The 25463-nt window shown below is 35.8% G+C and overlaps 2 protein-coding genes and 1 long non-coding RNA gene across 3 annotated transcripts in view; 1 reads left to right on the forward strand and 2 right to left on the reverse strand.

The window, feature by feature from the left end:
* The window catches only part of LOC123533439 (NACHT domain- and WD repeat-containing protein 1-like), an 80568-nt gene extending 71594 nt beyond the window's left edge, over positions 1–8974 (forward strand). The window contains exons 31-35 of the mRNA XM_053520625.1: positions 626–769; positions 1333–1494; positions 3386–3552; positions 5498–5651; positions 8243–8974. Coding sequence (XP_053376600.1) covers positions 626–769; positions 1333–1494; positions 3386–3552; positions 5498–5651; positions 8243–8373 — 758 coding nt within the window. The 3' untranslated portion in view covers positions 8374–8974. The remainder of the gene's footprint in view (positions 1–625; positions 770–1332; positions 1495–3385; positions 3553–5497; positions 5652–8242) is intronic.
* A 203-nt stretch (positions 8975–9177) lies between these two features.
* LOC123534045 (monomeric sarcosine oxidase-like) lies at positions 9178–17336 on the reverse strand. Its single transcript, XM_045316082.2, has 9 exons — positions 17177–17336; positions 16783–16852; positions 16415–16471; positions 15670–15801; positions 14442–14655; positions 13807–13973; positions 11060–11246; positions 10201–10334; positions 9178–9749 (listed from the first exon to the last, which is right to left on the reverse strand). The coding sequence occupies exons 1-9, from the start codon at positions 17265–17267 to the stop codon at positions 9551–9553; spliced, it is 1251 nt and encodes a 416-aa protein (XP_045172017.2). The 5' UTR covers positions 17268–17336; the 3' UTR covers positions 9178–9550.
* A 4788-nt stretch (positions 17337–22124) lies between these two features.
* LOC128547137 (uncharacterized) lies at positions 22125–22821 on the reverse strand. The gene is made up of 2 exons (XR_008366339.1): positions 22648–22821; positions 22125–22603 (listed from the first exon to the last, which is right to left on the reverse strand). It is a non-coding gene; the product is annotated as an uncharacterized LOC128547137 (long non-coding RNA).
* Between the last annotated feature and the right edge of the window lie 2642 nt (positions 22822–25463).

Genomic DNA, 25463 nt, shown 5'->3' on the forward strand with positions numbered 1-25463 from the left:
AACACAACTGCATATAGTTTATCTCTTCTTCAGTGTTTACATAAAATTACTTAGAGTTGATATTCATATACAGACTTCTTATCAACCCGCCCGCTTAGCTCAGTAGGGAGAGCGTTGGTCTACGGATCGCGGGGTCGCGAGTTCGATCCTCGGGCGGGGCGTATGTTCTCCGTGACGATTTGATAAAAGACATTGTGTCTGAAATCATTCGTCCTCCACCTCTGATAATTCATGTGGGGAAGTTGGCAGTTACTTGCGGAGAACAGGTTTGTACTGGTACAGAATCCAGGAACACTGGTTAGGTTAACTGCCCGCCGTTACATGACTGAAATACTGTTGAAAACGGTGTTAAACCCGAAGCAAACAAAAAGACTTCTTATCGGACTTGTCGTTTTTTATTCCTTCAAAGCCCGTAAGAGACCACAAAAAAGATTTAGGTATAAAATGTATGAAGTCACCAGCTGCCCAAGGTACTCAACTTATGGTATACTTCACTGCTTTGTTTTATGTATATCTTGGACTTGCTTCTTTGTCATGTAATGTCAGTTTTGCTCAAAACCACTTGAACAAATATGCGTAGCTCTGAAACTGTTCATTTAAACTACTATCTGTTGTGTTATTGAAGAGCCCGGATATTCCGATTTCATCGGCTTTCACAAATTGATTAACAGCGATGGTACCAGACTTCTGTTCAGCACTGATCTACCATTACCCGGGCTGCCACAAGGCGACGACGTTGACCATCTAATTGTTTGGGATATTCAAAACAGTTTGTATAGTTTCAACTTTAGTTTATACTAATTCATATACTCATTCTAGCTCGACTGTGATGAAAGGTTTAAGCTTACGTGCACCACTCTCGAATCCGCTTCCTGGAAAAACAAGTACTGGTTTCTTACGAGAAGGCATTATCGTGCCCCTCTTAGGGCTCGAACCCACGACCCACGCGTTGAGCGACAGACACCTTAAGCACTTCAACTATGAATAAATGTTGATTTAATATCGCAATAAACTTTACCAGTGTTCCTACAGTCTGCATCAGGTAAATTATGCTGTGTGCAATTAAGTGATATTATACATAAATGTCGTTCGGTTTGTCATCATATTTCATACCGTCACAGAAAACATACACCTTATCCTGGATTGGAGTCGTGATCTCTCGGTAATTTTGCGAAAGCATAAAATAAAAATGCATAATTATTGTTTATTGTATCAAATAATGAAACGAACAAGTCTCCACAATTATGAGTAGTGACCGCGTTCCAATAAGCCTGTATTCAGATCTCAGGTCTTCTGGTACATGTTTATTTTATATTTACGGGATTTTTGCAGAAAAAGAATTGTTTCGACTGTATGACATTGCGTATGAAAAGAAGTACAAGGCGATGAAAAGCGACCAATCGACATCAGTTGACGACGTTTTTGAACTGGACAACCAAAGAATTCTAACAACAAGTTATGATAATATTCTTCGTATATACGACTTGAACACAGGTACAAACTTCTCGGCCTACATGTTTTGTTTTAGCGTTATACCTAACTCGACCTTGCCTGATAAAAATTGTAAATTGCAGCTGTTGTTATCACCAAGTTGAAATGCCACGGCAAACTCGCCTTAATCGGATAAAAGCTACACTTAAAAATACACTTAGAAATATTTCTCATCACCAAAGTTTCATCCCAATTATGTGTCATCAAGTTTTCGGAATAAATAAAATAGATTTAAATACGCTCTTGTGAGTGTGCTTTTCATCAAATGTGACTTTTATGTACTTTTCCGAGATAAAAATATTGCAATATTCTGTATGCGTATCATTACAAACTATCTGCAATACATGTTTAATATCTAGTTTTCTGTTTACAAGACCTGAATTTTGTGCTTTCCCGGTCGCGAAATCTGATGACTAAAAAAGCTAAATTTGCCAATTTTCAAAACACTGCAGAAATACGCTGCAAATAATAGCCCAAACTGCTACACGGTTTACTTCAGTAACGCTGTACAATCTGAAAATAAGCTCAAATATATGTACCATACGTACCGTTTATACACTATTCCAATTTTCCTGAGGCTCCTGCTAAAATGACAGCTCCACTTTAAGCTAGCTCAACGAAGGCATGTATTCGCATCTGCAAGTCACTACGTCATAATTTCAAGATGAAATGTGACTTTTATGTACATTCCCGTTTTTTGTTGTACTTTTTAGAGATCAATAGACTTTGTATGCGAATACTTGTTACCGAAATAATTTATGTATTTATACCTTTATGGTTAGAGACCACCAATTGTTTTCCCATAGACTTACATTGTAACATTATGGCCTGTACGGCCTTCCATACATCGAAACATGTATATCTAATTACAAGTTTTTCAAGAACTATCTTAGTTCTACCAAAATATCGGACGAAAAACATATGAATAGTGATACTTTATTTAAGTAATTTTCGTGTGAATGAGATGACCCCCTGTTTACATCATTGACATGGCGGGAGAAATTAGTTTGATAAAACTTTTTTTCAATACACATAAAATGTAGCAAGTTTTGTCAAAATGTATAATAAAATACTGTAAATGCAGTGAAAAAAAATCAATTTTGAAAAAATAATCACTTCCTGGGTTTGTTTACATGACTGACCAATTAGAACGCACAGGCGTTACCTTATTCCCAGGTATACACTTACCTCATTCCCAGTAAGTTCCCTGTACTTTTTGGAATTGGTGGTCTCTGACCTTATTGCCGTTTCTTTCATTTGCTATTCTTTTATTCGTATGTCAGCTTAGCAAGCAAAATAATAAAAACTGTGCACTTTGTCGTCAAACTAAGAAATAATCGAACTATTTTAACTATACATGTAAGTAAAATATAAGGAACAAGGATTCCGTGATAATTAAAAGAATTTTAATTTTTTTATCCATTACTCCGCTTGTATATCCCTTTAGCAGCGTGTGAACGGGAAAACAAGTGTACTTTCCCGTTAAATCAGCAGTTTTATGTTAGAATAATTATAAAATGCTTCCTAATGTCTGAATGTTCTTTCTTTTTCTTTCTTCAGCACTTTATTTCCTTTGTTTTCATTGCTTGCGCTAGATTTATAAATCCTAACGACTGCAGTTCACATTCTGCATAAGACTGATAAAACCAACGTAAAGCAAATTTTTACTTACGTCAGAAGCAGATATAAAATGATTTTGCAATTGTTAAAGTATATACAAGAATGCCTTCAATTCATCCGCCGATTTTCTAGCATCAACAGTAACCGTCATCCAGCTGTTAAACATATCAATCATATACATTATGCATTCATATAATTGTAATAGATGTAATAAAGTATTATTTAAGGTAAGACAGATAATCGCAGTATATAAAGGGACATGTGTATTTTACAGGAAAGCTTCTCAACAGGTTGGAGGGTCATACCACGTCAGTGAAGGTTGATTTAAATGAAAAAGCGCCCTACATTCTAACATACGGCTGCTTTAATGAGGAAGACTGCGTTCGAATATGGGACAAGAATACATGCGCACAAATTGCTACCTTTTCACTGGATAAGTCGGTACGTGTAATATGAGGAGTAATTTTGTCTTAAAGTTTTTTAAATCATATTTCATCCTCAGTTTACAGAAGTTTTCTGAAATGTTTCTGGCCGACAATAGGAAGTACATACTTCAATCAAAATGTAAGTATTTCAATTGATTTTGATAGTATTATTAGAACACAAAGCATATGCTTGTTTTGTTTACTGTTGTACACTTCACACATTTTGGTAAATGCAAGTATGTCGGAAAACTGCAGATTTTGATTTACTTTATACACATCTATTTGCCGTGATAGGTTATGTATATAGTACAGCTGTCACTCATACTTGGCCAAATTGATACTTAAGTGGTCAAAGAACGATTTGTGATATAGGTTCTTAATGTTCGTAACACGTAACAGCTATCCAGCCTGAGATTTATATGCATACCATTTAATCTTTTAGAAGCAAAAAGGTGTCACCAAGTGCTTTTTTTTCATTTATATATTGCATGTTTGGTCTAGTTGCCGCAAGGGCCGTGCTATTTGTGTCACATTTTAAATTTTGTAATATTTGAATGCGCAGATTAGTAGTCGAAGTTGTTAATTCAGAGACAGGAAATTATCTGTTTTTCGCTACATTTGAAAACTAGATGTGTATCCATTGGACACAGTTGCCCCTACTTCCGGTCACTATTCATGGTTTCATAACTCTAGGTGAAATATGTTTAAGATATATGCAGCACAAACATTTAAGCATTTATGTATATTCTACATTAAGTCAAGGACCATAACTCTGGAGCCATGTGACTTTTAGAGGTCATTACGCTACAACCTCAGGTACACAAATTCACCTGCTGAATATTATTTCAACATGGTTTCAAGACTCTGGGGGAAATATGTTTTGATATTTTTGCATCATAAACATTTAAGCACTTTATGTGTAGTTTTTACTATGTCAAGGGCCGTTAACCTGGTCTGGCTGAGTGAAAGCCAAATCAGAACACCAGGTACAGAATTTCATATGCTATATAACAATCCCTGTATGTTTTATAATTTTTTAAGTCAAATACTTTCTGAGATACATGCGACAAAAATTTGCATCCCATCTGTGCATACTTTTGACTTAATCAACATGATCAATGGCTATAGTTCTTAAAACAAAACAGGTACACAACTTAACACGCTAAAATATTCCTATGTTTCATAATCCTAGGGTAAATACGTTTAAAGGTGCATGCAACTCGAACTTTCTAGAGTTTGAGGTGAGGTCACGGCCTATTACCGCCTACTTTGTTCATATCTGGAAGGTTTTCGACCTCGTTAAAGCCCCTATCGTGGGAACATTTTGTACCTTCGAATGCAGATATATATGCTTGATTCGGTTTGAAAGCTGTAGAGGTTAGCCTAAGGGTAAATTATTGGCGTGTGGAAAGCTATGTAAAAGTCTCTACATCATCATCATAAAGATGTGAATGTAGATGTATTCAGTGAATACCAACATTCGTACAGAAAACCTGAATACCCACATTCGTACAGAAACCGCTTAACTAGTTGAATACATAAAACAAGTGAGTAGAGTATCAACATTCGTACGATTGGGCCTACAGCTATTGTCATAAGATTATTCCCTGTTGTCAATAGATAACCCTTATCGTTTTAGGGTCGGTCAGTCAAAGATAAAAGCAAAGTAAATCCTAGACCGACAACGGTGTTTGCATTTAAATTTTTATTAGAAAGAGGAGGAAATATATTTTATTATGTTTTATACAATGAGATAAAATCATCAATGCCACTAGCTTCAGCCTATAGGTGACAAAGGGGTGATAACGTCTTCTCGTCTACGCAACGCGACGTAAGCGAAACAGTTATCAGGCAAAGTTATATACGCCAGTTCAACTTTTTCGTAAAAGATACAAAGCCAGTAGTGCAATTTAAAACATACAATTGGAAAATGATGTTAACAAAGAAGGTGATGATTTCAGATTAGTGATGTGCGGTGGAGTTGGTGCGGAAGGTTTATATACTCAATAACTACATTGGGTACTCCAGAGATGGTGAGATGGAACATTCATTATGGACATCCATACGTTTCAGATATCGATTTTGATGCAATCGAAGGAACTTTCTCAACGAAAGGTATGATCGAAAATGATGCCGCTCATGTTCATAGGTATGAACCTACATGAACAAGCGGAAATATGTTGGTCTATGGTCACTCTGATTATGAGTGTAATTGAAAACAATACTTATAAATTCATGCCTCGTAAATTCCGCTTATCCCATTGGTCGAGAACTTGTCATATGGAAGTCCATAAAAATGATATTCAGCATTTTACCATCAATATTTTTCCAGGTGATAAATGTTATAACATAACTGATTGTATGGATATAATCCTAAATGTGAGGTCCCCGAAGAAAATGATTTTAAAGTTGTAAATTGTTGTAAATTTCTAAAGTTATTCTTGTTTACGGTTTGCAACAATAACGGGATCTTAGATTTGTTTAACTTATCAGAATTAAATTTGATGACGGCGGTCTTTTTTGTTACCCTATTTGCTGTGAAGTCCCCCTGTCGAGTCAAAATATCCCTCAAAATATCCCTCAAAATGAGTAAAGCATTTTAAACACTTTTACAACAATAAAATGAAATGGTGAACATAACAACATTCTACATAGGTTGTAACAAATATGTGCTAGCATTTGTATCTTTTGTAACATTTCTCATTGTCTTGTCTGATATACGTTTCATATCAAGTTTTGTTTTTAAGGATCTTCACAGACAGGGAGGGTACGTTCAGCTAAAACGCCTAACACCTTAATATTTGCAGTAAAGAGTCTTTTAAATTGTAAACATGCTCGAATGCTAAACTTCCTGACAGGAACTCCGGATGACTAATATACAATATATGATTACTGTAAGCCAAAAGAAAATGTGCATGTTCTATCTCAAAGACAAAAGAGATTAAAACTAGTGTAGGTCGTATTGTCTGCCTGATCAGTTGTTGGGAAAAGAGCCTTTTTAGTTTTCTTTCACTTTTTATCACAACTTTAATGTTAATTGGTAAATAAGATTTTTTCCATTAAATCTTCTCCCAAGGTACCATCACTACACCGTAGCAGTCAACTTGAGACGAAACGGTTTACTGTCAATAACTAAAGAAAATATGGTCCTTGAAAGGATTATAGCATGTGCTCCATACTTTCATTCGGTTGCTATGTCGCAAAAATGAGTAATGTCAAGTAACTACGACGAGCTACCATGTAAACATATGTGTTTAATAACATTTCATTTGTCCACCTGATTTACATTAATTAACGAATAAATCAGGAAATTAAGGAGCGCTTTCTTTTCACTTTTGCCTTAAGACCTGAGTACCTGAGTAAACTGGATATGCTAGCGACCTGTTACCTGTATATGCAGGTTTTTCAAGATGGTATATAACCACAATAATTAAACGAAGTGTTAAAATTAAGATAATATACCTTTTTTTGGATAAAGCCATTGTTCTATTCTGAACTTGCGTCATAAAGTTAAAGAAACCAAGGACGAGGACAAAGAAAAGGTTCGTTCCTCGAAAATAGCTGTTCATAAAGGCGGTATCCCTATAGCATTGTATGTATATTTGTATTTATGATGAATGTGTAAACAAAATGTAATAGGCAAACTAAGAAATTAAGACAACAAGAAAAAAACAAAAGAATATAAAATGAACACAACGAGGCCTTGAGCAGCCAACTGTAAAACACCGCTGGCGGGTTTAACCAGTTAATTCAGCACAACTTCTCACTCGTTATCTTCACCATTTTCTTAAGATACTTGACACTGTAAGTGGATTAAAAATATCTTCCAAAAGCAGTTGCAAGGTATGTGAAACGCTGAACGTGTAAATTGTATTACTATACAAACAAAAAAGCGTAGCGTCCAACCGTAAATGGGCTTAGCATTAAACATGCGGTGTGTGTCAAAATAACTGGGTCATAACCTCTTTCAACAAAACGATGGTCAACTACTAGAAAGGGCATTTGTCATATTTGCTGCCACAGGAACAACATTTCTACACTGAAACTAAATGAAAAAAGATCTTTGAATAACCAATCATTTTTACACTAGGGTTGTGAATAAATCGCTTGCATTTATAATGATAACGCATGATCTGACTTTTTTAACTGACGGATGGACAGACAGGCAGATGAATGACTAGACATAACAAAATGAAAAAAAGATGTTCTTTTGCTCCATATTATTGCCTATGAAGTTTCTCAAAAATAGTTCTTGTAATTGTACAATTATGACGGAATCAACCATTTCAGACTCCGAATACGATCGAAAGAATGGACAAAGGGAGACAATTTGGTCTTCTATGTATACGAGTATACCTTGTTTCATGAAAACATATATGTTGTACTGCTTGTGTTATCACTGGGTCCCACTTTTTGCATATCTCTTGTCTATATGTGCATTTTTCATTGCTGTTATGTATCCAAGTATTACGTTTAATGAAAAAATATCATGTACTTTTAAAGTTGTCGAGGAATCCCACTTTTTGTGACTGATCATCTGCCGGAAAGACTGTCCCAGAGTGGGAAAATTATAAGTACCCTCCGATAAAATACCAGTTGGTGACTAATACTTTTTTTATAAGCTTGCCAAATTCAATTTGAAAATTATCATGAACAAGGAATTACGTATAAACATTTTTACAGGATCATTCTGATTATATTTTCAGTTGATTCTGAGCCTTTGAAGATTGATTTTCCTGACTACAAACACAAAGTTGTATATGAAGAAGGGGATCCTGATACAGATCCTGAAATTCCGAGTGATGACGACGACGACGACGATGATGATGATGCTTGAAACTGACAGAGAAAATTAGAGTATTTCAACGACGGGAGAAACGTCACATGTCTATGCTTGTTAAAGCATTGATTTTCAATTAGCTGTAATGCTCAATTAGTTTTACATTTGTGACAAATGCTTCCATAAGCTGCATGCCTGATATTATAGGGACAATATCTTACAGGTGAAGATGAAGATGAGAGAGAGAGAGAGAGAGAGAGTTTGCCGTAAACCCTTGACATACTATGTTAACGTACTCCATATTTATTTTCAGAAATATGTACCTATTTGAAAAGTTGAAGCATGTTTGTTATTGTATATTCTACAGCCTCCTCATTTTGTACATAAATATATAAATATGAAATGAATGTTAAATTCAAACTCATATACGGAAGCTGCAAAATACACTTTTCAGCGTCTTTCTTTATCAGGATTTGACATATTTATTTCTAAATTATATTTACAATTTTCAAGCATTACAGACAATGTTAGTATTACTTTACATACCTAGAGCTGTTTTTGTCTGATAACAGGTTCATTCCATATAACTACTTTCAGTATAATATCATTTCATTTATAGCAAATATGATTTTATTTGTTATTAAATTATTCTCTTATAATAGTTAAATCTTATTTGATTTACACCCTTCGTAAAAGTATTTTTGGTATAAAATAATACTTTTATCAAGCCTGATGCGTTTTAGTCTAGAATTACCTGTTTTCTCTTACTTCGTGTGATGGGAAGATTCTGCCACATTATTGGTAAGCAACGTATTATTATAGCAGTATTTTAAAATTTTGAAAGAGAACGACTTCAAAATGTTCCGTTTCTACTTCTGTTCTCATAACAGTACAAATACAGACATTTCTTGAGAGACCTTCAGAATGGTGTATATCCTATGTATGGGACTTGCAAGATCATGTAGAAGTTCCCGTTACTGATTAACATAACACTCGAATATATTGCATAGCTGAAAGACTTTCTATATAATTTTATCCGAATATGTAACGAAATTTGAATTTGATATTTCCTAAATGGATCCCTGTTAGACCGTTTCACTGTAAATCCAAACGTGAATTGCAATTATAATTTCCTTTAAGTTGCTTTAATTGGTGTCTTGACCTTCTGGTCAATTTGATTACCAGACTGACTACATTGAACGTTCTTTCGTTATTGATTGCAACTTTTCCATACTCAAAGTTTAGCCTTCTTGGATTTATCTTGGTTCTCCTCTTTTCCACTAGGTAGTTTATTTCCAGTACCCATGAAGAAAACTGGTGTATAGTTTGGGTCTTTCAGAGCTTCCCTGTCCAGTGTGAAGGGCGATATGTCGTACTGAGTGTTTCCATCTATTGCCATTTCACTCAGAATCTTGCCAAGGAGACCAGCAAATCTGATAAAAATTAAAAAAAAATACATAAACACTTTAATGTTATAGTGTTAAGTGTATGAAAACATAAAGCAAAAACTCATAATTGAATTCGGATATTTTTCAAGTGGTTATTGTTTCTCAAACGTTTATTTGACAAATTCTTGTAAACAAAGAGGCGACAGTTGACATGGTTGAAGCTGAAAGAAGTCGCTGTATAGCGTTTTACTCATTGTTACACCATGTGTCATAACAGCTGCTATATCTCTTCTAATCCTCGTAGTGGACGGTAAGAGATTTAAACATCATAACCGATAAACAAAAATACATCATGCAGTCTTGGCAGGTTGAAATGTACATATACAGAAAAAATAATCTTAACGCCTGTCTGCTTTCTCTCATTAATAAACGATTGCATTTTATGCCTCTGTGGTATTTTACTTATTTTTTCAATCTATTTACTTTTACGTCTTACTTGTAAGCGTGGCCGGCACCATTACATATGATGACATCATCAAACCCTGTTTTGTGACAGGTGTCAATAACAAAGTTCCGATCGGGAGGCATTGTGTATAAACACGTTTTGCTGTAGAGAATTGGTCCCACAGACTGAAAAAGAGACTTGAGCTTTAGTACGACTATCAAATATTAACAAAAGTGTCCGTTTCATTTTCCTACTACATACATTTTTTTAACGAACAGAATGTTCTTTAAGAATGGGTCAGAAGCCAGTTGATTAGTGGGTTATGTGTCTGTAGCCTTTTCAAACCAATAGATATATAGAGACTTTATGGCTTTTAAGTAGAAAAATTTCTGAAGCTTGAACCTGAATAAGCCACGAGAATACAAACTACAGGAGTAATTTGTAAAATGGAACACTGAGTACCGGACGCCCCTCCAAACACTGAACTAATTTTGCGGTCCCGAAATTTGAACTTTTTTATTAGAAAAGATACCTCTGTAAACCGGAACCCCTCCATTTCAGAAACCGAGACCGAACCTTTATTTATCAAACACAAATTTACCGCTGAAAAGTGAACAGTTTTAAAGGGAATCAGAATTATTGCATGTTATCATGACTACAAGAGTATACCCAGTTTGAAGCATATGCCCGTAAAACATTAATGACGTTGTTTCATACAGTAACAAAAAAAAACCAAAAAGGATTTTAAATGAATAATGTTGCTTGATAGTTGTTTAATTATTTATGAAGGCATTATAAACCTTACTCCTTCCAAACCAAAATTTCACTCGGGCCCGGAAGCTGTTAGGTTTAGAGGTGTTTCACTGTATTCATACCTGCTTAAGTATCGCAGAAATAAGGTCTGTCTTACCGTCGGCAATACTTGACGGAGAAAATCTATGCAGTGGTTCTCCCTCACTGGGTCTGGCGTAAAGCTCCTTGTATCGGGAGTGACAAAAGGTCCACCGGCATCCACACCGATCTTAAAGCCACTGTTGCCATGAATAGGCATACCGTAAATATCGTGCGAGGAAGAATGATAAATAAATATTGGAAATCTGAAGAAAAAAGATGCATTGTATTAGTTACAGTTTGATCGACGTGCTGATATCAATTCCGTCAAAATCACCAAGACTATATTTTTTCTGAGAGTTTTAGACAATATTCGTTAAGATTTTTGCCACGCTGATAATTGCGCTGGTATAAGCATGAATGAAGTATCTCTAGCATGAGAACGTGTTAACACTACATTTAAGTATAAATGCGACATAATCTTTTACACACAATAACTTAATATAATTTGTATGAATCAAACGATTTGTTTGAACATTAGAGCTTTGTTGCCCTACATGAATGTCGGTATAAAATGTCTGTATTACAATCAATTATAATGATCCAACAAGAAAACACAGCGCTCGGCCGGCCACGTTTATTTACTTGTATTATACACCACGACGTCATACAAGATACATGATTTGACAGTGACGTTACATCAATGTCAATAATGGGTATCATTATATTCGACTACAAAAGCAAAAAGGGCCTTCGTGCCGCGATAATAACGAGAAGTGCCTATCACTAAAGTAGAAAGTTTTGGTTTTTGGATGTCTGTTTAAATCTGGTACTTGTCATTTCTTGTTTATGGTTACGTTGTAACTTTATATCTTGTTAATATGATGTAAATTCTGTTAGTTTAGAAATGAGCAAAACGTTCTATGGATTCTGTTGAGACCATACCCTTGGGTTCCTGAAAGCTCAAACTGTATTGAGTGTAAGGCCAATTAACAAGGAACAGTGATACGCTTAACTTGGTTTGGATAATTTCATCAGGGAAGTAGTTACAAATCTTGAGGTTATATAAGAGTTTCAAAATTCCTATCCATGATTTGAACATACATCATCACTTGCAAAAACGTGCCGATTGTACCAAATACGCCACGTTTCCGATAAAGAATAAGGTACTACATTATATTCAAATAAGTTAATTGCCTGAACGTTCTTGACTATAACATATTATAACTTACTTATTCTGAGTCAGGAGTGCCTCAACGTGTAATTGCATAATAATCGATTCAGAGAGTAAAGTAAAGTGTTTCATCGTTCTGTTATACCATTTTGATCCTTAAAGGTACGTTGAATAACATATCAGGTCAGATATGGTTGCCCTCTTTCTAACCTCCTATAGGGCGCTAACAATATGTCGACACCAGGTCAGTGTTGCAATATTTAATAATATATTTGAATATAAGACAAGACATCTGAGTATGCATGCATGTTAAGCACGCTCATGTATCTTATGTCCAAATGGAAACTACTGAACCGCAATTAATATTAACGTTGTGTTTTTTTTTCAAGCTGCATATGCAAGAGCAAGTCAGAAATTGTTTATTTTACATTGCTGACATATTTCAAGTTTTAACTATGAGGGCGACGGCAAACTTGTTTCATTTAACCTTTAATGTTATATACCCTTCTCAAATGCGCTCATTCGATTGGTCCAAAGGGGTGCACGCGCGGGTCCGCAAAAAACGATATTGACCGGCAAAAGTGATAATGACTCTTGTGATATCACTTTTTCTTATATGTATGAAATATGGGCCAGTCAAATGAGTGCATTTGAGAAGGGCATATAATATAACAATTACAGACTTATGTTTCGGCCAATATGTGTTTTTACGGACCTGCAAAAATAATATTGACCTCGGACTGCGTCCTCGGTCAATATCATTTTTACAGGTCCGTAAAACACATATTGACCTCATCATAAGTCAATAACTATATAACGTTGTGCGATGACTACTTAGAAAAGTACATTGTGCTTTCATATAATGAAAACGTGATGTCAACGTCATGACTCTAGCAGTACCTCCGTTACATATAGAGATAGCTTTTTGTTGTTGATTCTCGTTAATGACAGGGTTTTGCACGTGCATGAACACCGGGCGACCTTACAATTTCATGTCAATATGATTCTTACTGATTTTGCTGTCTGCATCAAAAATGTCGAAAACGACTGTTAGTCAAATTTTGAGTCGAAACCATTACCATCAGATAGGAAATTATCAGTGAGGTAGGAGAGACCTCAAAGTTTTGGGGAAGTGGGGACAATAGGGGCCTGCCAAGTAAACCTTCCCATATGTCCCCAGCAAATTTTGGTCGACCGAAGAAAAAAGTTCTCCCCCTAATTGACAATAAACATCATATCAAATCCTTCTCAGTACATCTAACTGCTCTCTCAAATTGACATTTGTTCCTTTAGCTACTGTTATTTCTGAGAAAAGCATATGCTACTCCCGACCCCTCTCTCTTAAAATTGGAGGGAAAACCTCCCACACCCCCTTCCCCACGCATTCCCCTGCTCCTACGACTATAATGATCAAAAATGACTGCTCACACTTACATGTTTTGCTTAAAAATGATAAAATTATCGCCGTTTTTTTTCCCGAATATTTCTGCTATCGCTTACGGCACTGACGCAACGCTGAAATACGTACATGAATACAAAAATGACTAACAAGACGTTTAACGATGTGTGAACGTCTCAACTAAACCTATAAAATTACTAGAGTTAATAAATACTGACATTGTTCATAAATGAAGGTGAAATATTCTACTTGCTTATCTTTCACATATTCTTTCATATGCGATGTTGCTAGGTACGTCACTTGCTCTTGTGTAACGTATATAGGGATATGGACGCCGATAGAGCCTACCACATGATTTATCCAAGCACCCGACGTTACTACGACTTTCTTGCACAAGAATTCGCCTTTAGATGTATGAATCTGAAAATGGAAGACGCTGGTATAGATTTGTACTAAATTATCAAGTCTGGCCAGTGTTAAATTGACGAGTGGTGTAAAAGTGGAAATAAAATGCAAAATACCATTTGCATGCAATCTGGCCGCCAAGCGGTTCATGCTGTTACCTTACTCAAAAGACTTCTAACTATTCTGAGTATTCTAAATTATAAAGTTGTGTCTGGAGAGGGATCTTGCGTGTCTTCAATAAGACACTGTCAAAAAAGCAAATAATTAATCTGATGAGTTAAATCCAGGTTTAAGAGTGCCTATGTCAATCAGTTAAGGTGTTGGTTCGAATTCCACTAGGTAATGTCAAGGAAGAAATTCCGGTGAAACAGAAATACATTTTATGACGGTGGATGATGAAAAAACGTGAATAAAAGTCAACAAGCATATGGAAAATTTGACGGTAATCGTTACTTCGTAATTACATTATGCACAAATACTTACAGCGACATTGCCATTTTTGTTTCTTGTCAGTCTCAAAACGGCACAGTTCTCGACAACTGCAGCCCCATTTCCACGTGCAAGTTGAATATGCACGGCATTGGTCATTGCGGCATCTACAAGCCCACCATCTTTCTGATATACAGCAACATAGCTATCGTCGGTGGTGAATTGTGGGTAACGGTCCCGCAGCTGGCTTCCACTTAACCATTCACACCTGAACAAACAAATGCTGACTCAGGAAAGAAACAAACACTGTGCTGTTTATGATGTTTGTTTTATACTTTACAGCTATAAAGTAATGTCACGCGTATTTACAAACATAACAATACCACCCCCTCCCCCTGTATCCTAAGATGTAGTCAATACATGGGCGCATTGCAATTTAAACTACCGTTCATATATTGTAGTGGTTTCAGCCCCACACCGTAATGGATTATAGTATATACATTCAATTGTAAGAAGTAGGAAAGATATCTTCTGATATTTGTTTGGTTTGATATACATATCTACATTGTCCTTTAAAAAGGTATTCCTATAAAACATAGCACTTCCTCAAGATTTAATTTAGGTTTTCATTATGAAACTGAAACTGAAAGTAGTCCTGTCAAAATAACAAAATGCCGCCATGTTTAAAGTTTATATAAGTTAATCATCTTTGGTTACCAAGACTACCTAGAAAAGCATGTTTAAAACAGCTAAAGTGAACTTCTTACATAAGTTAATTTTGAAAACAAGTTTAGTATTCTCTTCCTTATAGACAATGAGCAGCCGCAGTTTAAAGTATAGACAATGAGCAGCCGCAGTTTAAAGGTATAGACAATGTGCAGCCGCAGTTTAAAGGTATAGAGGATTTTAGTTTGTTTCCGTGTAGGACTGAAATATCTTTCACGAGTGAACATTAGGTGTAATATTTTCACATTACTTTGCGTAGCCATGATAAATGTAATATTTTCATATTTCGCAATATCTAGATCTGTTCTGAACAATTTGCTATGCATATTTTGAGGAGCGATGATCCATGACGCATAAAATTCAAAAATGAAAATTCACGTCAAGGGAGGTAGAACACAACCCTTCCGTGAATATTTATTTGAAATTTTATAATCCATAGACCGTTTCTTTTCTTGATATATACAACAAATTTTTCAGAATAGAAAAGATAGGCTTTATTAAGAAGTTATTTCGTTTCTTAAAAAAGCAAATGTTGATGACCTGGTCTAATACTAACGGTATATTATGCGTTGCCATGGCGTCGGCATATTTTCTGGCGAGGTTTTCGGTCTCTCCTTTCTTGGCTAGCAGCAGCCCTCCTGTCCTATAGACCAGCTGTATTCCTGATTCCTCCTCTGCCACAGCAAACCTGCATAAACAAGAGAATAGTTCACATATCAACAAGACCGAATATGGGCATGATCCTTGTAATAATGTCCTTCTGATACCTTTAAATGGTTAAGACAAAGTTTAGTACTGACAAAGTACTGATAAAGGAAGTCATCACTTAAATGTTTTGTAGAGTCCTTGCTCTATATGATAATATTTATACTATGCATGCCGTCGCCAAAACATTAACAGTCCAGTTGTCTTTATAAATCACATGTACCTGTATTGAAGTTTCGAAGTCTTACTTGACTATTCGCAATATTTAATAAGATTTTCATCACATGTTTGACATAATGAAAATTAATAAAAACATTACATAATTTTGACATGTTACTATCCATAATAAATATAAAAAATAGACCTTTTTATGTTTCAGTCGGAAAAGTAGTATTTTATAAAAAGAATATTACTGCTGTGTCTTTCCACACACTGAATGCATTAAACTGAGTCTCATTCTTACTGAGAATATGATTAAAAAAATGCTCAGCAGTGCCTAAAATATGATTTTGTTATCCAACTTATTTACTAAAGTCAGTACGAAAAGGCACTGATGAAGCATTATCTATGATTAATTGCTACAAATAAACACATACGCTTTGTAAGTTTCAGGTGTCAGCTTAGTGTATATGTCATCATGATAAGCCATACGTCTGTAAGTAAATTGTTAGAAGGTTAGTTCAATTGTGTATTATAAGTCGCCGCAGCACGTAAATGGCATAAAAGGATGGCAATAAGTTTTAATTAATTAAAACAGTAAGGTAACTATAGTATTTTTCAAGCGCCTGAATGAATATTCGGTTAGAAAGTTAGAATTTACACTACATTAAAATATTCATTGAAGTCATATGCAATAACTCTTAATGTACACTTTTTCCATTCTTGAAACGATTGTAAGGCGTGAACTATTGAGAAATAGAAAAGAGGCTGAGAAAGAAGGTTTTCAAACACTTAGAAAAGTTACATGATTCTGGAGTGGTCTTGGGAGCCTCCATTGTCGTGGCCGAGTTTAAATTGTTCTAAACCAAGTACACCTGAAATATTTATAATTAAGTGATTATCTAACTGTAATGAATTATTAGCTTCTAATGTGTCTCGGACTTCGCAGGGAAGTGGCTTCACATCTGGTTAAACCACTTTTAAAATATATCAGTCGAAATGACATTTAAAAAACGCAAACACTTTTATAAATAGACTTATAGCTGAATCAAAATCGTAGACAATAAGGTCATTTATTTATCATCACTGAAAATTGGTGTTCAAAGCTTAAACGACGTGCTATAAATAAAATATTCAAAAATATGCCCGGGTTATAAACTAGTATTTGTTGATATTTACAAACAAGAATGTTAACCAACCTGATCCAGCACGTTTGGAGAGCCAGTATAAAGCTGCGCTTCCTATTCCACCACAACCGACAACAACATAGTCATAAACCTTTTTCTCCATTTTACACAAGGTATTTCATTATATACTTGTTATATGATATGTAACAAATTGCGACCTGGCTGTTATCAGTACATATTAATAATATATGCAAGATAGTGTTTATCAGTATGCTACGGGTACCAGTCAAGGTTATATTCATCATGAAAGGCGTACAAAATGATTTGCGCTACACTAGAAACTAGATGTTTAATTCTCTCTATATCGAACTCTGTCCTTACGAATTATGAACCTTACTTTCAATCACTATCACTACATATCATTTGGCGACCATGCTTTAATTAACATAACAAAGTTAAAGGTGTGTCTTGTTAAAATGTTCTAATGGATTAGCTCTGAGAAAACAAAAGAAAATCAGAAATGTTTAGAACGAAAACCGTAATGTTTGTAGTACTTGTCAACAGTCGGCAGGAATACTACATTTGCAGTTAAAGTTAGGAATATTATGTCGTGGGGCTTATGACCTTGTGATCCATTTTACTCTTAACGTTAAATGTATTGTTCGATATGAAATTTAGATGATGTTAAACCTATTGATATCTAAACTTTATATAATTTTTTGTTACAATTTCAGGGCGATGATTTAATAAGTATATTATTTCACGCTGTGATTTGCAAGAGTTCACATTTAAAGCTCTTAAAAAGCAAATTAGCTGGCTTGTTCAGATAAATATATGTTAAACTAGCCGTATAATATTAAAACGCGACAGCGTATGTGTATAATCATATCCACCAGATGGTTGCATATCCTCCACATTCAAACTGCCTGAGCTCAGGGTGAAAATGCGCTTGGAATCAACTAATCATACATTTAAACAAATCAAACAAGAAAGATCTGAAAAATAAGTCATACTGGGCGAATCAGAATATTAAAACAAGATTGACCAGAGTATAATTCTAAAGAAGACCGACATTAAATTAGAACGCCCTCTAGCCCCGGGTTGAGCAGAACTCAACATTTACACATGCTAAAAGTAAAAACAACAATTTAGAGACATCCGCAGATGTGTTCATACGGCGGTGCACATGGAACCTTCAATGATACACTAGTGTGTAATTCCATGAAAAGCGGCGTATGGTCCCCAGATAAAAGAATGGGTTTACCCTTAACGAGAAAACAATGGGCAGAAACCGAATTGATGTTGTTTTTGTTTGTTTTTTTCCCATTCATTTGAGTCTTGCATTTTATGTGTTCACTTAACCTTTACCCTGCTAAATTTCTATTATGAACTTGTTTATCTTTCAATTTGGACAGAACCATTAACTGTTAAAAGGGATGCTTAGCAAAAAGATACTGACTGAATGGCGAACAGTGCAGATCTTGATCTACACTGGCCGCAAAGGCAGAATCAGTTATGTCCAGAATGATAAGGGTTAAGACTTTTTGTTATAGTTATTGTTCATTTCATGGCTTGTCAGTTTTCGAATCATACATTCGTCCACTTTTTTTTAAATTTTGTATTGCATACTTGCAAGTTTGTTTTCCTCCGGTTTCTAATGAATTGTTCTTATTTTCGTATAAAATTTATAAAACAAACCCGATGTGCTTAAAATGTCACAGGAGAGCTTAAAATCATTTAATCATATTTAAGGTGAAGTATACGGTATTTAAACAAAATTACGCGTAAATTATGACATATGTCAGTTAGTAAAAGAGTGTTTCTTCATTCAAGGTTTTAAAGTAAAAATTATGCAAGTCAGGGAGCGCGTTACCGCTCGGCAAACGAGGTATTACTGCTTCTGCATCGGAAACGTTGTTTATGGACCTAATCTTATGTTATCCTTTTGTTTGTTTACATTTCAAAACGCCATAATACTGTACTCTACCTATATTCAGCTTCTAATGTAATAATATTGGGTTTTATGTTGCCCTTTGTGCATAATAAACCTGTTTATTTTTCATGGACCCCTGTTCCAGTAAGGAGGTCGCGACGAGAACAGTATTTTAGTATTTAGTCGTGTGCTAGTTGTTTCCCTTTGTATTTTGAACGCAATTTGAAATGAAAAAAGCGTGAACTTCGTTTTCGGATTTGCCACGTTTGTATGGCCATTTCAATCCTCGTCAGCAATGGAACAACATAGACTTTCACTGAATTTATCCCATCCGCCTATGCCCATATTTGTGGATATTGTTTATAACTTTATTGTGAATCAGAAATCTTTGCTGCTGCTGTTCATCTGTTTTTCAGGTTCCTGCATAGTAGATCTGTTTCAGAACATAGAATACGCCATAAGGGAACAGGACAATAGCAGAAAGTGGTATTCCCACAAACGACACACAGCTATGTAGTGACTGATCAATAGTTTGGTCAATGACATGTAATAAAGTTTACGATCATTCTTTAAGAGGATGTATCAATAAAGTTTACGATCATTCTTTGAGAGAATGTATCAGTAAGGTTTGCGATCATTCTTTGAGAGGATGTATCAAAATAATGACATGAATTATGTGAGATTATTGCTATGAGAACTACTTTAGAAATGAAATGGAATACCCATACGTTCAGGCACTTTTGTGTTAGCGCTGTTAGTAAATGTTGTTCGTAAATGTTATGTTGAACATCAGAAACTCAAACTGATATATATATATATATATATATATATATATATATATATATATATATATATATATATATATATATATACATGTTAACGTTATTATTTGTCGCGGCTTTATAACGTTTCCATTGAATATTGATTCTAATCTGAAATGCACGATGGGAGTAAAAGAGTACCAAGGCCATATGCATTAATTTTAAAGTAATAGTATTATTCGGAAGTAATATTTTGATTCGGAATGGTATCAAGTAAATTGAATAGTCATTTTTGTCTTAGTGTTCTGTGTAGTGAAGGAAATGGCCTATTAGCCTTGGTTAAGGGTACGCCACTTTGAAAAGCTATCGACCACCGACACCATGGTTTATATTTGTTTGAGGAAAATGTCATGAGCCTTACCAGTGTTAGCAGAAGCCTTGTCATAGTTTTGTCGGCGTATAAGACTTAATTGTAGGTCTGCACTTGTGTTTTAATGAATGCTTACAATCTCTCGGCCGAAACTGGCTAGAAGCCACTAAATAATTCGGTCGGGGACTGAGGGCCAAGGCATTTGTAGAATACTGTTTAAATATGAGTTCATTATAACTAGTCTGGTGTGCTGTCTAAGTCACTGTCTCATTGCCTGACGTCGAAGGTGCACCTCAATTTGTGTCATTAGATGACGCCATAGGTTGAAGGCAGTAGGATTTGGTAGTCTGGAGACTCGGCGTGATATCAGTGATTCACAGTGCAGACCTCTCTTCGGGACCTTAGTTGCATAAATGGTCAGTGTCATGAGTAAAGTGTACCAATATTATCTGTATGTCTCTGTCCCCTGTGTCTCTGTCCCCTGCATTTTTCCTTCATACGGTGCATTTAATTATGACGAACTCCGTTATTTCAAATTAATTCATAACACTTTTATATAAAGTGTATATAAAATGCACTTACATGTACTTTGGTGTTCTTCTGCTCCCACAAGTTTGCAAAGTTAGGCATGGCAATTATACGAAATAGTTACAGAAAAATGATAGTCATAGAGTATTGATATATATTTTTAGCATGCTTGAATTCGTTCCGTTTTTCAGTATTTCGAGGAATAGTCTGAGCATTTCAATGTGTTATACATTGGCTACGGAAACACGTTTCCTCCTGTCCTAGTTAAAATCGGGGAGGGGGTTTTTCGTGGGCGGCTCGTATTCCGTTTGAGAAATATACAATCGAATTTGTTCAACGTGACAAAATGTAGCGGCTTTAACTGTATTTTTTAATATACAGATTCGATTGTGGCATGCATATTAATTGATATGACGGCATCTTGTGTAGCATTTGTACATATTTGAATAACATTTACATTTTGATGCCGTATGTTTGCTTTTCTATTATCAGAATGTAAAATTGTTGATTACTTGTTTCTGTTATAAGAATGATACTTTTGTTACCTAGTAACTTTATGTACAGTTAGTATTTTCCCACTTTTGCAGCCATCGCTGGGAGTAATGGTTCTTTCGATTGATTCAAATTTTATCTTATTTATTTAATGTATTTTGTTTGTACCTTTGCAGTGTCGCTGGGGCAAATGAAATTAGGTTATTTTCAATATACATCTTTAGCTGTTTGTATAGTATGTGCATTTTAAACATGATCTCACCTTGCCAGTTGCCATGAGACATCTTTAAATAAAGTCGCGGCCTTTTCCCACTAAACTCTGTTGTAGTTTTCATTTATACTGATAATTTAGTTGAAGTGGGTATGACAGACGTATATGGTCGGATGCTAACTCACCGGCCAACGAAATGATGATATTATCAGTCATTAATAAATTTATTCTTGTTTTCTTTTAAAATGGCTAATGATTTTGCGTCTTGCTAATGGCTACTGTCATTCCCTGTTATATACGGTCCATTGATAAAATAAACAATAAGAACATGTTTATTATACAAGCGTATGTAAAGTTAGTCAATGACCACGATATACTGAAAGTTGTTTGTCATGATATTGCATACAAATACATATATATTCTATATTTATCTTGATACTCCTGATACTGGTTATACCTATTTCATCAACTTATTTTAAACGCTGATATGGATGTCCGTGCTTGAAAAAAAAGTAAGACCTAGATTCTGTATCTTTAAATCGTGTCTTATTGCGCTGCCAGGTACGCTTACGCATGTCGGACTACTTTGAACAGGTCTTGTTCTTCACGGGACCGAGTGTTAAAAGTCGATAACTTGTCCAACACCATTTTGACTTTAAGCCCGTACTTTCACACCAGGATGGCTTGGGTGAAATGAAGTTTTAGAAAGAAATGTTTTAGAATAGAGATATATCATAATTTTAATGATCATGTAAAGCGTTTGAGACCACCCCTCGGGTAAATTTTCATTTTGGAAATTATACCTGGCGGATCATTAATATTTCTATATAGGTCACCTTGTTCGGTAATATGTATTTAATCTTACAACTGTGATACCACTCGCAAGCCTTCATTATTTGTTAATTATATCAAGATATACATGTCTATATACCGCATATAGGTAATGTTCATCATAGCCTCACCCCAGTCATTTAAACTTGATGAGACAAATCTACAGTTCTAACAAAAATTATTGGTCTGTATATCGATACTGTTTACACTAGAATCATAAAGGTAATTATGTATCGAGCACGGCCCGTTATTCACCGTGCCCACAGGCACGGAGTATTTGTGATGGCTTTTTTGTGAGTGTAGTGCAGTGTATGTCATAAATGACGATTTTTTCCTTTCGATTTGCAAAATTTCAAATTTTTATTTTTAATGTCTGATCTGGCCCATAGTAATGGCATTAGATTTAACAACACAAACGAGAAAAATAAGTTTTACTCTAGAAAAAAAGAAGCAGCAAAGAAATCAAAGAGCAGAAAAGAAAGCAATTTGTGCCGGTGTAACAGCCCAGTTTTTCCCCCAGTCAGTTCTTTCTCCGGGGAAAAAACTGACAAGTCAATTCTTTCCCCCGGGGAAAAAACTGACTAGTCAGTTTCTTCCCCCCCCCCCAGTCAGTTTTTCCCCCCTTGGAATAAGTTTTCTGATAGGGAAAGAAACTGACTAGTTAGTCAGATTTTTCCCCAGGAAAAAACTGACTAGTCAGTTCTTTCCCCCTAGTCAAGTTTTCCCTTCAAGTACTGGATTCTTTCGGTATTGTTATTTGGGGTACAAGTATCTATTCATTTTCCATTTAAATTTCTGATGAAACAGGTATTGTTTTTCATTTGAATAAACCTATATGTTTCTTTTTTGTAACTTCAATCAATGTTTTTTTTGTCAAATCAAATTAAACTTCTGTTTGATTGCCATTATTATTTAATATCTGTCAGGTGGGGTGAAGAAATTGACTGGTCAGTTCTTTCCCCCTTGCATATATTTGACCTATCAGGTGGGGGAAGAAATTGACCAGTCAGTTCTCTTCCCCCCTCCCCCTCCCCCTCCCCCCCCCCTCCCCAAGCCAGTACTTGACCTGTCAGGTGGGGGAAAAAATTGGCCGGTCGGTTCTTTCCCCCCTAGCCAGTACTTGACCTGTTGGGTGGGGAGGAGAAATTGACCGGTCAGTTCTTTCCCCCCTAGCATATAGGTGGGGGAAGAAATTGACTAGTCAGTTCTTTCCCCCCTTGCATATATTTGACCTATCAGGTGGGGGATGAAATTGACCGGTCAGTTCTTTCCCCCCAAGCCAGTACTTGTCCTGTCAGGTGGGAGAAAAAACTGACCAGTCAGTTCTTTTCCCCCTAGCATATAGGTGGGGGAAGAAATTGACTAGTCAGTTCTTTCCCCCCAAGCATATATTTCATCTATCAGGTGGGGAAAGAAACTGACCAGTCAGTTCTTTTCCCCCTAGCATATAGGTGGGGGAAGAAATTGACTAGTCAGTTCTTTCCCCCCTTGCATATACTTGACTTATCAGGTGGGGGAAGAAATTGACCAGTCAGTTCTTTCCTGATAGGTCCTGGCTAAAGGGGGAAGAAATGGTCAGTTCTTTCTAGCAAGAACTGGCTAGAGGGGAAAGAACTGACCAGTAAATTTCTTCCTCCACCTGACAGGTCAAGTATATGATGGGGGGGGGGGGGGGGGAAGAACTGACAGGTCAATTTCTTCCCACTTAACAGAGCTAGGGGGAAAGAACTGGCCGGTCAATTTCTTCCCCCACCTGACAAAGCAAGTACTGGCAAGGGGGGAAAGAACTGACTGGTCAATTTTTTATTTTCCCACTCGACAGGTTAAGTACCGTATTTTGGTGTGTATAGGTCGCGGTAATGTATAGACCGCATCTAATTTTTGCTCTGGAAATGGTCGGAAAATTTAACTTCTAGCGTAATAGTCGCAGATAAATCACGGATTTTTTGCCCAGCAATATTTAATATTTACCGGCAAAAAAGTTATGGCGGCGGCCATATTGATGCCGCGGACTGAATTATTATCAGAACCTGATTGGTGGAAATCGGACAGTGTCATTTTCGTTCCCAACCGTTTCGTACCAACAGTAGTATCGGTAACAGACTACATCAAAGAAAAGCGGCTTTTTGACACTAATTGACCAGACGCCAGGCTCCGCCTACAGGTCACGTGGTACCACAAAATACTAAACCTCCGACATTTAGATCGATAATGGCTGCTGCTGCTACTTTACGCGATATTTTTGAAGAGATTGGCAAGAAATTTCTGTCTTTAAAACATTTAGATCAATTTCGAGAAAGTACTGTTAGGAGTCTTACATTGATAGGTTTGGGATTTTCTGACATTCGGGGACGGAATTAGTTGAGAAAGCATGTATATTCAGAAGTCAAAAGAAGGCGGAAGAAGGCTACACGACGACAATTACTGAACATTTTGTGTTGCTTCTTTAATAAATCACTGACAAGTTTATGCGTGTTTTATTATTATAAAAATATTTGTTTATCATTCAGTTTGATATTTTCTAGGTACTGGCTAGGGGGGAAAGACTTGACCAGTCAATTTCTTCCCCCACCTAACAGAGCAAGTACAGGCTAGGGGAACTGACTCGTCAATTTACTTCCCCCACCTTACTGGTCAAGTACTGACTACGTAGGAAAAGAACTGACCAGCATTAATAAAAATATACAACAGAAATTAAAATGAGTTCATTTAAAAACATTTCTTTAATTTACACAAAATATGAAACATATTTCTTATTTTATATGCAATTTAAATGAAAACCGACTATCGGAAATGAAAATCAGGCTAGTTTTAATAATAACCAAGAATAACCAATTCCAGTTCACTAACAGGGGAAATAACTGACTAGCCAGGAAAATTGATGAGGGGGGGAAGAATTGACTAGTTAATTTTTTACCCCCATAAGAATGATCAAGAGTAACCAGTTGCAATAGGGGGGGGGGGGGGGGGAAATTGACTAGGGGGGGGGGGGGGAAGAACTGACCAGTCTGTACCTTTTTCGTGTATAATAATTTTATTGTTTATTTTATTTTAAATACTGATTTATTATATTGTAGGCATTGTTATTTGCCACATTTATTTCATATAAAAAGGGGGGAGGGGGTGGTATAGGCCTTTCATTCCAAACGAAATTCCGGATACTGCTTTGTAAAGCTATTTTATGCTAAGTTTCAAAACCACTGTATTGTGTAACTTTTATTGGTATGTATGTA

This window comes from Mercenaria mercenaria, chromosome 12 (genome assembly GCF_021730395.1).
Source record: "Mercenaria mercenaria strain notata chromosome 12, MADL_Memer_1, whole genome shotgun sequence".
NCBI lineage: Eukaryota > Metazoa > Mollusca > Bivalvia > Venerida > Veneridae > Mercenaria > Mercenaria mercenaria.